Here is a 14,514-nt window from a genome sequence, read left to right as displayed (position 1 = left end):
CCCTACCTTTTTCACACTTGATATTTGGTAACAGCCTCCTCTGTCCAAAGCATCTAACTCACAGAAATAATTCTCTCTTGACTAAGTTCTAGTACGTTGGTTTATGTAACATTCAAATAAATCACATCATTTCAATGATGGGCACAAATGGCATACACAGATCCAAACACAACATCCTCTTGGTGAGCAAAGAGCTGCAGAATAAGAACAGAAAAGGCTGTTCACCAGGAGCGTCGGCCCATGTGGGAATCAGTTATGTCACGGGGAACTACATGGGTGGTTAATCCCGGGCAGCTGGTAAGGGGACTTCCATCACATTATCTGAATACCAAAAGCTAATATAACAGGATGGAGGAGATATTGGTCTTCTTGGAAGGGGAGAAGTCTTCTTGGAAGACTTCCATCTCTCTGAGTCTGCCCTGATCACTGACAGTTGTTGATACACCTAGATTCATCACTTCCCTATCACAGGGTTCCCTCTGGTCAAAAAGAAAGGGGAGAAGGGGTAAATCAGCCAGGTGATTTCTCAGTTTTCAGTCAGCCCTATTACCTCAAATGTCAAATGCTTCATGAAGAATAGAGGTTCCTTTGGTAGAACAGGATTCAGAACTCATCAGTCCTTTTGCAGCAGAAAGCACCGGTTTGGGGGACCCTGCAGCACCAAACCTGGGCAGCCACAGCACCCCAGAAGTAGAGGCCCAAAGTGAGCCAGAGAGGGTGTCCAGATTTCACAAGCTTCAGGATTTAAGTCATTTCCTCTCACCAAGGAACCTTGCAAACCAGTCCTTCAATTCCTGCACACTGCTCTATAGAGAGAGGGTCCTGTCACCAAGGGGCAAGTTAGCTCAAGGCCAAGGTCCTTGCAGGTGGTTCCAAGCTCTCGGATCCTAGACTTTGGGAATATTCCTAGGAGTCCCCATACCACCATCTTGGCCACTCTTCTTGGCCTTTCCCCATGGGATGCCTAGAGCACCTCGAGATTGAGCAAGTTAAAGGAGTTTCAAAATCAAGAATTTTTTAAATGCCAAAGCGCTGTGGTTATCCCAGAACTGGCAGAAGAGAAGGGGTCATCGCTGCTGCCATATCCACACGTTGTAATCTGTCATACCTGTTCACCGGCAGGCAGAGAGCCCTGGAGGTCAATGAATTTGACCCCGCCTGTCTTACATTTACACTTGAAACCCAATTACCCTCTCTGAGCGGCATAAGAATCTGCTGTGTTTCCAGTAACAGTTGGCCCAGGGAGACGCAAAGGGTGCCGTGTTCAAGACCTGGCTGTCTGTAGTTTTAGCAAGACGGTCCTGTAATAAATGTGTACCTTTGCCATGAGCAGTGGTACATATTTCTCTGTAAAAAATAAGTCTGTCGTGGAAATATACAGGACTTGGAAGAAACATCAAAAGGACAAAAGGTCCTGAAGCCATTTCAGGGAAAGAAAGATGCCAGGACCAGAAGCCAAAGGTTGGCAACAGGAGCCTGCTACGGCCTGCTGCTCAGGCCCCGGGCACCCCAGAGGCTGGGGCTGAACCCCGACTCTCTCTCTTGCGTGCGGTGTCCAATAAATCCCTACAACACGTGGGACAGCATGAAGGGATCAGGTAGGTCCCTTCCAGCTCTGAAAGCTCATTGAGTCAGGGATTTACAAGTGCTTTACTGCAGCAGTGAGTCTGAGTGTCCACAGAAAGTATAAGTGGAAGGAAAAGTGTGGACAGTCACAAAGCATTTCTCAACTGAGGAATGTCCCTTCCTGCATCGGCAAATCGATCTATGCAGAGCCGAACCTCCATTCCTGTGCAGTGGATCGATTGCCCTGCTCACTCTAATCCACCGAAACCCCAAACATCAAAAGTAAGATTTCCCATACCTGGGAATTTGGAGGTGGTTGGTTGACATGATTACACGGTTTCCTAAAATGACATCCCTGGATTGTGATCTGGGCCAACTGTGAAATTCTAATTAAAGACCATCTCAGCATGAACAAAGATTAAGAGAGATCCAGATTTCAGTTTTCTTTAGTAAAACTTTTCTGGCGCATCATCCGTAGTTCCTGTCACAATATGCTGTAATTATTTCAGAGAATGTTTTAGAGATAAATTACTAATACAATCTTTGCTCAAAAGCAGTTCAAAGTCCTTTGTACCCGGCCTATCTTGGTAATTCTCTAGTCAGTCAACTCTGCTGAGTCACGCTACTGATGATTCGCCTTTTGTTCGGATTGTGTTTCAGGAAGGAACAATGAAATACACCATTCCCCTTCCTCACTGAGGTGGCTAATTTATAAAATAATACCACAACAAAATGGCTCGAATTCAAATTTGTACATGCTTATGAAAGTAGCATGTGCCAAACTCAATTCAAAGGCTTTGGCGAATGAAAGCAAGATTCAAAAGGTAATAATGATGCTCATTCAGATTCATTACATAGAATCGTTACCAGAATTTAATTTTTCTTGTAAGTGTTAGAAGCCCTACCATTAGTTGCAAGACCTGAGGCCACTGTACCCTCTAGGAAGATACTGCCCACACCTGCTCCATTTCCATACATCAAGGCCACCACATAGCTGGCGTCCGGGGACATTAATGATGTGGGGGAACAGTCAGGGGAAGCAGGAATGTGGACGGATAGGAATGCTGTGGGTCTGCTTTGTTTTCAACACCACCTACAGAGGGATCTTGCATGATGTCATGTTGTCTGTGTCCTAACTTTATCATATAATATGGTCCCTTGATGGTCAAGCATGGGTAGGATTTAAGACAACCATTTTGATAAAATACCCAAGCCCTTTCCATTTGATGCTTATATGCATTTCTTCAGCAAGCATTTCCACGGGACTCTAGGAAACGACAGGCTTCACCCCAGTCACTGGGAGATGGAAAGGAGTCTAATCTGGTGGAAGATAACCCCATGCACACCCCCTGCAGCAAGACTCTGCAACAACAGAACTCTGACAAAAGGGAATCTCCTTCTGCCACAGATACAAGGAAGAAAGATAAGGAGCTGAAGGAAGCTGGGATGTTCCACTTGGGAGGGGGCTGACTCGGAGGAGGTAGGATCATCTTAGAAGGACACCATGTTGAGGGGGGTTCAGATGTGTGCTCTAGACCCTGCCCCGCTGGCTGGAGAGTCAGGAACAACCAGCAGGAACTAGGGAGAGAAACAGCCAGAGCTTCCCCAAGGATGGAAGGGGATGCCTCACTGCACGTGCACACTCATCTATACAGCAGCTGGGAACTTTCTAGAACCTCTCAATCTCTGCTCATCAAGTTCCCAAATTCTGCACGTTCTTTTCCAAAATGACTGGAGGATTTCAGGAAAGAGGAGTAGGTTACCCTTCCGTGAGATCAAAGGAGATGCTTACAGAATAATGGGCGGCATTTTCTCAAATCATCCTTGGTATTTCATAGCATCACCAATAAGAACACTACATAGGATGATGCGGAGTTTCTAGATAAGATTGTGCACAGAGATTTTACTGATTCTGGTGTGGCACACAAAGTGCAAAGGGCTGGTGAGGGTGACGCATGATCGGGACAGCCACCAGCACAGAAAGCTTCATAACTAATGAAGTCTTATTGTTAAGAGAGGTAATTGCATTTGTATGCAGAAATGGTGCCAAATCGAGCCTGTCCAGAGCCCACTTGGAGTGGAATCTCTACAGCCTTTGTCATTTAGTGATTATCTCTTAGTGGAAGTGCTCTTTCCAGTCCTGCTCTAATTACCGCCACTTGGTGTAGATTCAGTTCTTTAACAACATGAACTGATGTGGAGGAAATTAGCCTTTTGTCTAATATATTTAGCGCTCTGTTCTTAGTATTTACAGTGAATGATGGGCTGGGAGGAAGATGACAGAAAGAGGTCCCTGGATAATACCTTACACAGTGTGATTCAGGCATAAGGAAGTATTTTTTTAATAGAGTAAATTAAAAGTCAGGGAAAAAAAAGATTTAACGGACCTCAGAATTCTCCCTGAAAATTCTCAAAGCCAATAATGCAGGTGTTCTCTATTCTATCAGAATTTTAGAAGTATATGATTTCTCCCCCTCACCCAATATATAGGGATTTAGGTTTTTGTAATATTTAGTAATACCTTAATTCTAACATGCAACTCTGATACTGGAGTAGATGCTGGAAAACTGAAAACTGATTACTGATCTCAAAGTACTGTTTCTAAAGCAATCAGTTAAAATGTACTCAGCAGAGGAAGGCTGATTATATTGATAACTCTCCCCTTAAAACCCTCACAATGGTTATGCCCAAAGGGAAGAGTCAAGGAGGCACTCACTAATATCCAAAATTGCTGGGGGGAGTTGCACTGTCAATATCATGAGAAAATAGATATAATTCATTTTTATATTAATATTGAGATTTTCTAGGGGGTCGATGTAGGATTGGGTCCCTACCACAATGCCCTGAGTTAGATCCTTTTAAATCCCACGGGAAACATGATGACGAGAGAAGACAGTGGTGGCTAGGGCCACACAGCTGACTCTCCCCTCCCATGAGTCATTCTGAAAGAGCTCCTCTCTTACACATAGCATCCCTGGAGGTACAGTGGGGAGCCCGGGGTTTAGATGGCCACCAGTGACACAAGAGGACACGTACAAGGAGCTAATGGTTTTTCGGTCTGTGTGATAAGACTGTCATTACTTCCTATCAGTGCAGATGGCATTCCTCAGCTCAGATCTGAAAAGAGAGAGAGCTCCGTGAAGCCTCTAGAATTCAAGCCCTGGGTTGGTGGTTCAGGGCCGTCAGGATGCTTTGTACACTACCTCCAGCACCATGACCCCAGGAAGTCATTTGTCTCTCCAGGCAGACAAGTGCTCAGCTTCAAAATGACAAGAGCAGATGAGGTGATGGCCAAGGTAATGGCCAACCTCACTCTGGTCCCCTAACATGGTGTTCCCCCCCCGGCACCTGCCAGACTCACTATAACCAGTTCTGGGGGGTTGAATGTCTTCTTTTAACTGAAGGTACAATGCACTTCCTGCCCAATGACAAAAACACACTCTTCATTGAGGCCAGCGACAGCAGCATGTTGGCAGGCTACATTACTGTTCCCTTGTGATTACAATGTATGATCTTTGTGGCTTGCCAGGTGTGTGGGGTAAGACTTGTTTAATATACATCCAACAGTCTCATTAGTGATCTGGTCCCTTTCTTCCTTGAGAAATTATTATGAGTAGAGGTTATCAATAGGGCTTGAGTCTTTTTACAATTTGACCTCTCTGGGGTACAATTTATGAGAGGCTAAAACATGGTTCCTTGATCCTGGTGCATCTGGTTGGCCCATAAATCTGGGCACTTTGATGAGACCTGGGTGCAAGACCGGAATTTGTACTCCAGAGGAAGTCATAACTAAGATGGAGATTGAGGACAGAGCTTAGCCAAGCAGCAAGGAGGGGACTATTGTCCAGTATGGTCAGGATAATGAACCACTTAGAAAAGTCAATGTCTAACAATAACTTGGGCTATCATAGTATCATTATAGCTAGGATAACAGACTAGTGTTTTTAGTTTTATAACTGTCATCATTTCCTTGCTGTAGCATACCAGGAAAGGGGGGCAGATCTTATAGTTTAGGGATTAATATTATTGAATACTCCTCTACTTCTGGTATTTTACATTTTGCAGTGATTCTATAATTTGGCTTATGCACCTACTATGTGAAAAAATGGTGAGAGAAGGATCCAAAATTATGATAAATCATTTCTATGTTTAAAGCTGGTAATACAAATTACTAATATTTGAAACTATTGCCATGAGACCCACAGATAACATAGGTATACAACACAGAGGCATATTTTGTATACGTATATTCATTTTAATGATGTTATAAATGTAAAATAAAAACAGAAGAGTACTATTCTGCAGAGGTCGGACATGAGGAGATCTGTGTTCAGTTCATTAGTTTATTTAAATTCAGTAACCAAGCTTGTTCTGAGCCTGACACTGTACTAAATGTGTCTCAGACATAAGAGGAATTAAATAGGGTCTGTCCCTCAATGAGTTCAAAGTCATGAGGAAAAAGCAGCTACAATCCAACATGAGATGGACATGCTCTAGTAAAAATGCGGAGACAACGATGCCTGAGGGGCAACTTGTTCCAGACAAGTTTGGACAGGAAGGAGGGTGGGCAGATGTGGTTATTCTGGAAATTCCACAGAAAGAAGAGGTGTCATGTAGCTGGGCTGAAGGATAAGCAGAACTTTGCCAAGGAGTTTCAGGATTTCCAAAGGTGACTCTGGAAGTTAGCTAGGAATTGGTTAGGGAGAGGAGAGAGACAGAGTAGGGGAGTAGGGGAGAGAGGGAGGGGAGAGGGAGGAGGGAGAGAAGGGGGAAGGTGAGAGAGAAAGAGGGGGAAGAAAGGGAGAGAGGAAGGGGAAAGAGGAAGAGCGGTGAGAAGAAGTAGAGATAGAAGGGAGACAGAGAGGAAGCAGAAAAGAGAAAGCAAGCCTACTGCTTGGCAGTTTCAACGGTCAGAGGGAAAATTTCTAAAGGCCTCGACAAGGGTAGTGGAGGTGGGCCCAAGAGGAAGGGCGCTGGAGCCTGCTGAGGGCAAATCCACTGATCCCGCTGGTGGGATCAAGCAGAAAGAACTAGTGGAGCTTGATGCCAAGGTGTGTGCCTTTGGCCACCTGGATGAATGCTGGGTGTAGACTATGTTTGAAAGGACGAGGCAGTAGGGTGGAGGAAAGATTTGATTTTGGACATGCTGGATATATGATGCCCCCCCAGATATTTGGGGAGAGTACAATGGCTATTTGAGGTCCTGGTTCTTCAACAACCTGGAGGTGTGGCCAGGGTCATGGACAGAAACCAAGGCCCAGAAGGAAGAGACTCCCTAAATTCTCCCAGCTGGCAAGGGAGACAGCCAGTCTGAAAACTCAGAGCCTAACCTTGGACTCCCTCTTAACAACACCGGAGTTGTCCATGGTGCTGATATGGAGCTCTACAGATTCTAGCTACATACATAAAGCATTGCACTTTGGAAAACATGGTCTGTCCCATTCAGATCTACACAGCAAGGGTCAGCACATACCCTGATGTGTTGTGTTTCTTTGTACTCGACGATGTGCCACGGAACTTCACATGGTGGAAGAGTGCATGTCCACCACCGTTTCACAACCCAGCAAGCTGAGGTCCCCAAAGGTGAGATGATTTATTTAACCCACAGTGGCAGAGCATGAGTCAGTCAGAGCCACAGATAGCGCCAGGAGGACTCTGCAATCTAATTCAGGGAGAATTAAAAACAGACACTTCTGCTCTTCAGTCTATGGAGCCCGCCGACATTGCTGAGGCTGGAGAAATCCGAGATTTCAGGTTTTCCTCAATTCCGGAAAACACAAGTGCTTGGGAGCCAAACTCGCTTTCAACTCCACACAGAGGACTGAAGAAAGGGATGTTTTAACTACGTTCCCCTTAAATTAATTCAAGTTGGCGACAGCATGCTAAAGGAACTGTGGTGAGGTCCAAGTATTTATAGGAGCATCAGACAAGCAGAGCACTGAGTGGAGAAGTTACAACCACACTCCTCTGCACAGGGAGTTGGAGGGAGAGGTGTTACTACAAAGCCTAGCAGAGTCTCCAGGAAGAAAACAAAGCTTGGATGCCAGCTGATGGAGCAGTCTGATTTAGGACACAATTTTATTTCTTTGGAAACGTACAGAATAATAATTTTAAAGAAAAGCCCCTATACTTAAAACTTGCATTTTTTTTTTAATTAATGTTTATTTATTTTGAGAGAGAGAGTGAGAGACAGAACACGAGCAGGGGAGGGCAGAGAGAAAAGGAGCCACAGAATCTGAAGCAGGGTCCAGGCTCTGAGCTGTCAGCACAGAGCCTGACGCGGGGCTTAAACTCACAAACCACGAGATCATGACCTGAGCCGATGTCAGACGCTTAACCAACTGAGCCACCCAGGTGCCCCAAAACTTGCATTTTTAAAAGATTAACCAAAGAAATTGACACTACAGGCTGCTGCTTTAATCATTTATCACAGTGGGTCACGGCGAGTAGGGCACATGGCTTTGTTAAGGCATGCACTGTTGTGGGATTCTATTCACATGGAGTTCTCAACACAACCAGTGGTCTGACCGGAGGAGGGGAAGCAGGCAGGGAACAGAGAGACGTCAAGGTAAATAACTGCAGCTCCTGGGGACTGATGTCTTGGACTCAGCCCGGGACTTCCGGGCCCTCTGTCTTACCCAGCACAATCTGCAGTCTGGATCCTGCTCAAGCATGAAAGGAGAGAACACCTAGCAGAGGTAGGGCTGGCCTGGCCGCAGCCCCTTCACGTTCATGCTCTTAAAACTCAAGAGTCAGGACTTTTTCCACACTGCTTATCCTGACAAACAGCATTCTCCAGGACCTACATCTGCCTGTGACAGCGCAGCTGCTCCTGCCTGCGGGAGATGCGTGGCAATCCCAGTAGCCTCCTGCCTCAGGTGTGCTGCTGGGCACACAGACCCCGGAGGGTTCAGGAAGTGGCGGAAACCCCCAGCAGAGTCCACGGACCTGGACCACGATGTCTACCGCCCAGACGTGGAACACAAACATTCCCACCTGCTCGTTCCACCAGGGGTAAGTCTCTGAGCTGGAACCACCTTGGGGAAGCAGGACCAAACTGCACAGTCGAGGCCGATCACCCTTGACAAGGTGGAGACACCACCCGCACCTCCACCTGGGGCCCAGGCCTTCCTCCAGCCCACGGGAAGAGTGAAGTGCCAATCCTGAGTTCCCCTGAGCAGAGCACTGAGACAGCTGTCACTCAAGATCACCTGCTGACTCCGTCCATCCTTTCCAAGATCTTACTGCAGACTCTTCCAGAAAAAGAGAAGTAGGGTCTGAAAGTGTGGGGACCAAGCTCCAAAAAGATCCTTGTGTGTGTTGCAGAAGACATTTCCCCGTCTTCTTTGATGAAGTTCTGATAGAATGGAGGCAGGGCAGATACCAGCCGGAGTGGGCTCCACGGCGGTGCCTCCGGGAGAAGCCCCGTTTGCCTGCAGTGAGCAGTGGGCTCGGCGTGGGAGGAGAGGGGGGCACAGGGCATGGGCCACAGCACTGACTCCACCCGAGCAGCCCGGGGCAGCTGGGACTAAAGTCAAGGTGACTCTATCTTCTAAGGCTCTGTGCTCATTTCATTAAGTCAGTAAATACTAAGTAGTCAACTACAGTGATCCAGGCCCTGCTGCGGGTGCTGGGAACGGGATGGGACCACAGTCCCCCAGTCCCTGCACGTGCATTTAGGGGAGAAAGGTGAAATGGTATGAAAACAAATAATTATTCACAGTGAGGGCAGAGAAGGAGCAAAGAAGAGCGGCGGGAGGGGCTGTGTCAGAGGCGGCTGGAGAATGAGGAGGTGATGTGGACCTGGGGGGGCAGGGGATGGCCGGCTATGCCAGCACCAGGCGGGGAGACAGTAAGAGTCACAAAGACAGTAGTGTCGTCAGCAGCGGTGACCACACCCGCACCACGGGGTCTGCCAGGCAGCCGCAGGGCCCCATCCCCACACCTACTGTCGCTCAGGGCACGGCCTCCCCCCAGGCACTGGGCAACTGGCTAACTTGCAGGGATGGGGTCTGTGTGCAGAGTCCAAGTGCCCGATGGCCACTGGTGGCTTCTGTCCAAGTCCTCTGCTCTAGACAGGACAGCAGGTGCTGTTTCTCTCTGACCATTTGGCTAAGATTAAAGGGAGCCCTGCCCTGTGCCAGCCAGAGTGGGCCAGCTGACTGACCTTCAGACACTGCCCTCTCTAGCCCGTTGTCTGCCTCCGATCAACCCAGTGACTTGGTGTGTTCCTTCCACAATGACGAAAGGCCCCCAGGGGACCACAGTGTACACGGTACTACACATCATATGTCTGATAGCCAGGGAACACCGTTCCATAGCAGATGCACTGCCACGCATGCGTGACACGGTGTGGAGGCAGGGCATGGCTCAAGGTCACTGCTGGCCTCACCGCAGGCTTTCCCAGGGGGCATCCATGGCTATACACACTCCCTCCATACAGAAGCCTGCTCCAGCTCCTGCTCCTGAGGGCAGCTTCTCAGTGATGGGGGAGGGCAAACAGGAATCAACTCGACAGTTAGAGTCGAGTCATTTTGTTAACAAGAACTCAGATTAGATTACTCTGTGATTACATGGTTCCGCGGTGTGATAAATTGGTTAATAACAGGATTCCCAATGTAGCTGCTTAATGGGAATTCAATAATTAGAGGTACCCAGAACTGTACTGTCGGCCTAGGAAATGCTGGCACCCGCCTGCCCATCTAATAACTCAAAACCTATCTGGGACTGTTGAAGTGGTTATGATCTGGAGAGCACGCTTTCAGTAGGAACCAAGCGCCTGATAAAATTACCCTTTTGTACCTAACATACCACGTCGGATACCACGGCATCTCACAAACTCAATTACAAGGTCCTTGTTTTCCTTGCTAAAGGTCCAAGCCGAAGAATTCTTTAGTAGCTATCTTTATCACTGCTGGCTCTCGTTCCCATTATGAAATTAGAGATCAACAGAGAATAAGGATTAAATAGTATCTGAATTGCAGCTTAGAGCTTAGGAAACTTTTTCACTGACTTCTCTTTGGTGGGAGGGAAATCCTTACCCTAAGGCAGTGAGACTGTCAGGGCAATGATTATTACACTCCTTGAAGGAAAAGACACTGAAACCAGGGGGCACGGGAGCGGGGACCTGTCGAAGCCAGCATGGCCCCCGCAGCAATAGCAGGACCAGGAGGGATACCGGGCCTGTTCTCCCGACCACAGCACATTTGCACTTCCCACAACTGCCCTTAAGAGGGACCGTACCTCCATGATTACATGTTCTAGATTAGCAAGGCACAAGTTCACAAGCTTCCCTTCTCCTTCCTATACACTGCACCATAACTCAAAAAGGTCCTTTGAAATGGGGGGCGGGGGGTGGGAATAATTCTTGCATTGGGAGCAGGGGTTATTAACTAGCCATAAACTTCTCTGATGATATTTTTAATTTTTCCAGTAGTACTAGGGATAGTCTTTGATGAATAGAAAAATGGAGCGGTGGGTTTAAAACATAAAATGGCCCACAAGATGGTCTTAAACTTGTTTTTGAAACTGCAGATAATACAGCTTTGCCGTTTTGTCTTTCCAAAACGTCAAAATTTGGCTAGGATTAATGGTTCTCTAAATCAACAGGATTTCGTGTTTATAAATGGTTTATGGCTCCAATGGATATACGGTGTCATGAGCTCATGGATTATCATCATCGTGGAGCCTTTACTGAAATCTACTGATATTTAGTCAGCATCCAAACCAGACCTGAAGGAGCACAGAGCGTAATTCTCTAGAGGCTGGTGCCCACGTGCCAATAATCAGGGGTCAGGGGCGGAGAGAAGGGAGACAAGGCTCCTCACTACTGAGACCACCACAGAAAAGTGTGGACCAGGGCATCCTATCCCAAAGGCCAAGGGAGTCCTCTAGAAATTAGCTAGTGGGGGTAGGGGGTCAACAATAGGCTTTCCAAAGCCATGGGAAGCTCGGACTCCATGCAGGCTGCAGAGTCTTGTGGAGAAATTTCATAAGAAAAGATCGCCTTCAATCCTTTCATTGTGACACAAACATCACCACTGCCCAAGGCCCCTCCACATGGCTACGTGTTGCTTTGGCTTCAGCAACATAATTACAGTTTGGGGTTATTGTCACCCAACACCATGTTCTTGCTGAAAACTGTCTTTGATCACAAGTGAGTAACACTTAATGGCATCGACCCCATAAACACACTCTTTTCCCCGAGGCTGGATACTGTGGCTCTCACCAGTCTGGGAGGGGACACGGTTTTGCAAGGAGACAACGAGCCAGGGTCATTTCATGTTTGAGGTGCGATCCATGGATTTCTTTAATCTTATGAAAAGGTACACAGGCCCAAGGCCTTCAGGCCCCTGTTCTGTATGTGCCAGGATGGCCCCCCAAACACTCTTACTTTTGTTTATCTATCTCTTCCATGATGCACATGTGTGCAGTCTATGGCCCAGAAAAGGGTTATTCAGAAGTCATCTTTTTCATTTCAACAAACACATTACCTACGCTGACACCAACGGAGTACCTTAATAAAACTTCAAAGACTCACATCGAAAGCAAGTAAGTGATTTTCAAAGAAAATGAACCTATCTGAAATAGTTCACAGTGACACAGAGCTACAGTAGATCACAGCCGACTGCTTCCTACCGAGCCAGAAAATCACATGATACACATAACACCAATGAACATTACCCCCCATAGGATGGCACCGTATTTGCTGTCAAATAGGAGGATCTTTATATAGGAAGGATCAAGCACTAAATTCTCCCCTCTCTCTTCTTCCCAGTGTGGAGCTGGACTTTAAGCAGCAAGAAGACAAGCTCCAGCCAGTTCTGAGGAAACTCCATCCTTTTGAGGAAACTCAGGTCGCACCTTCGCCTTACGCTCAGGAGCCCTACTCCGCAACTCCCAAGCAAAAATCCAAACCCGAATCTAAAAAGCATGGAAGATGGAAACTCTGGTTTCTTTAAAACTCATGGTGTTTGGAGTCCCTAAAGGCCGTCTTTAAAACCCACTGGAGTTAAGTAAATCCTTTTCCAAAACGAATAGGATGGAGTGAGCCTTGGCTGGCTCGGCACCGCCCACTTCCCACCCTGCTTACCAAAAAGGCCTTTTGTACCAACAGATAATTAACAGAAGCAAGGTTGTAAACGTCACACCTTGCAGCTGCTCTTTGCAGTTCGCGGATATGGGAGGTAAACTCTGAAATGAAGTTTATGTAGTCAAAGGGGATAAGTAAAAACAATTCAATGCCCCCACCCCAGATCGGCAAGTATTACGTCATCAGCCTGCGAAACGACTGGCTGTCACTCTGTACACAGCTAAACTCATAATTATTTTCAAGCCTTTCTTTCTTTCCTTCGTTCTTTTTTTTTTAATAATGAGAAGAAAAAGCAAGCCTTATGTTTGCAAAGGACTTCATTTTTATGTTTAATTTTGCAAATAAGCAGGGGGCGAGTGCAATTTTCAGCACATCAAATTCCGGAGAAAGCACAATTTTTTCAAGTGGTCGGAGACCATAAATAATCTCTCAAATGTGACTATATGTATATTTGCCTTCATGTGCTGTAGCGCTAAGCCAAGTGACCATGTCTCAGTGTCACATTGACACCTCAAACTCCACATTCCCTTCATCTCCAGCCCTGTGACATGTTTACTGCTCATTTTCCAAATGGCCAGCAGCCAGGAGTCCCCCCAAAGTCAGGACATGCCTTTAATCACTGCAGTTGACAGGGTCAGAGCTATTGGACATAAGCTTTCTTAGATCTCATTTTTAATCTTTGGGTACCCAAAGGCCAAATGATAAATTCTGGCAAGAATCTGAAGACACACGTAAAGACACACAGTGGATAGTACAGTCACCAAGAAATCAGGGGTGTTCTCTGCCACCTGAGAACAGGCGTTTCTGTGGATCAGTCTCTGAGATACTGTTCATCACCAAAAGCGTAGCCAGACGTTTGATACAACTGGTTTTGCTCTGTAACGAGTGTGGAAGACCTGACTATCTCAAAGAGAATTGCGTCTTTAGTTTAGCAGCTGAACAAACACACTTAGCGTCCACCTCCATTGAGCTTACTAGTCAGTTGTACTAAATGACATACCTAGGGAAAGCTGTGAATCAAATGTTTTTAGGTATTTTTTAAATAAACAGTGACACTTAAGAGTTCTCTTTTGATTATACATTGCAATATAAATCTTAGTTCCTTTATTTTTTCACTCATTATTTTGCACCTTTGCAAGTATCTTTTTTATAGAAATCAAAAGCCCCTAGTCTGTGAAGGACTTGGTCTATCAATTTTCTGCTTTTCACAATAGGAAGTAGGGATCTCATTTTGCCTTTTTTTGTACAACTTAAATTTTGAATAGTTGTGTGAACATACAAGAAAACCTAGTCTTCAAGTTTCTGTCCGAAAGGTTCACATCTAATCTAGTGCTGACACGCACGCCTCATGGATTAGATGCCAGAAACAAAGTGGCGACCCTTGCTAGGAGGGTCTCTACCTGCATTTCTCACTGGAGCGATTCCTTGCTGTGCGTTTTCCTCCTGACTCAACAACAAATCTATTTTAGTTCTAAGCATTTCGATTCTACAAGGACCTAGTGATCAGCGATCAGACCTGGACTCGATAAAAACGAAGCGTGTGTCATGTAAGCATTCTTTGGGGGTTGCTCACACTCCGCTGCAGGTGTATGCTTTAAAAAAACACGCATCTTTCGTGGAAACACTATGTGAGGATAGAAATCGTTGAATACCAGTAAACAGAATGGAGAAATATTTCTGTGCAAGGAAATGGACAGCCACGTTGACCTGATGCCATGAAGGAAGTGCAATTGTTTCGTGTAGGCAAAATTAAAAAAAAAAATGTGTTTCATGTATTTTCTACTGTTTTTAACTAAAGTTATAAAAACGTTTGCAACAAGTGATAGCCCCCTGTGTTTTAAGAATCCCGATTATCT

The 14,514-nt window shown here is 46.2% G+C and overlaps 2 protein-coding genes across 3 annotated transcripts in view; one reads left to right on the top strand and one right to left on the bottom strand.

Annotated features, from left to right (window-relative positions):
• INSYN2A (inhibitory synaptic factor 2A) overlaps nucleotides 1-12,549 on the top strand; it is a 57,137-nt gene extending 44,588 nt beyond the window's left edge. The window contains exon 4 of the mRNA XM_039250759.1: nucleotides 12,344-12,549. Coding sequence (XP_039106690.1) covers nucleotides 12,344-12,527 — 184 coding nt within the window. The 3' untranslated portion in view covers nucleotides 12,528-12,549. The remainder of the gene's footprint in view (nucleotides 1-12,343) is intronic.
• Nucleotides 1-14,514, bottom strand: part of DOCK1 (dedicator of cytokinesis 1) — a 513,605-nt gene that overhangs the window by 287,193 nt on the left and 211,898 nt on the right. The gene's annotated exons all lie outside the window — the stretch shown is intronic.

Source organism: Hyaena hyaena, unplaced genomic scaffold (assembly GCF_003009895.1).
Source record: "Hyaena hyaena isolate Hyena2069 unplaced genomic scaffold, ASM300989v1 scaffold_380, whole genome shotgun sequence".
NCBI lineage: Eukaryota > Metazoa > Chordata > Mammalia > Carnivora > Hyaenidae > Hyaena > Hyaena hyaena.
The sequence above is the reverse complement of the archived record's forward strand: the minus strand, read 5'-3'. Positions and strand labels throughout refer to the sequence as shown.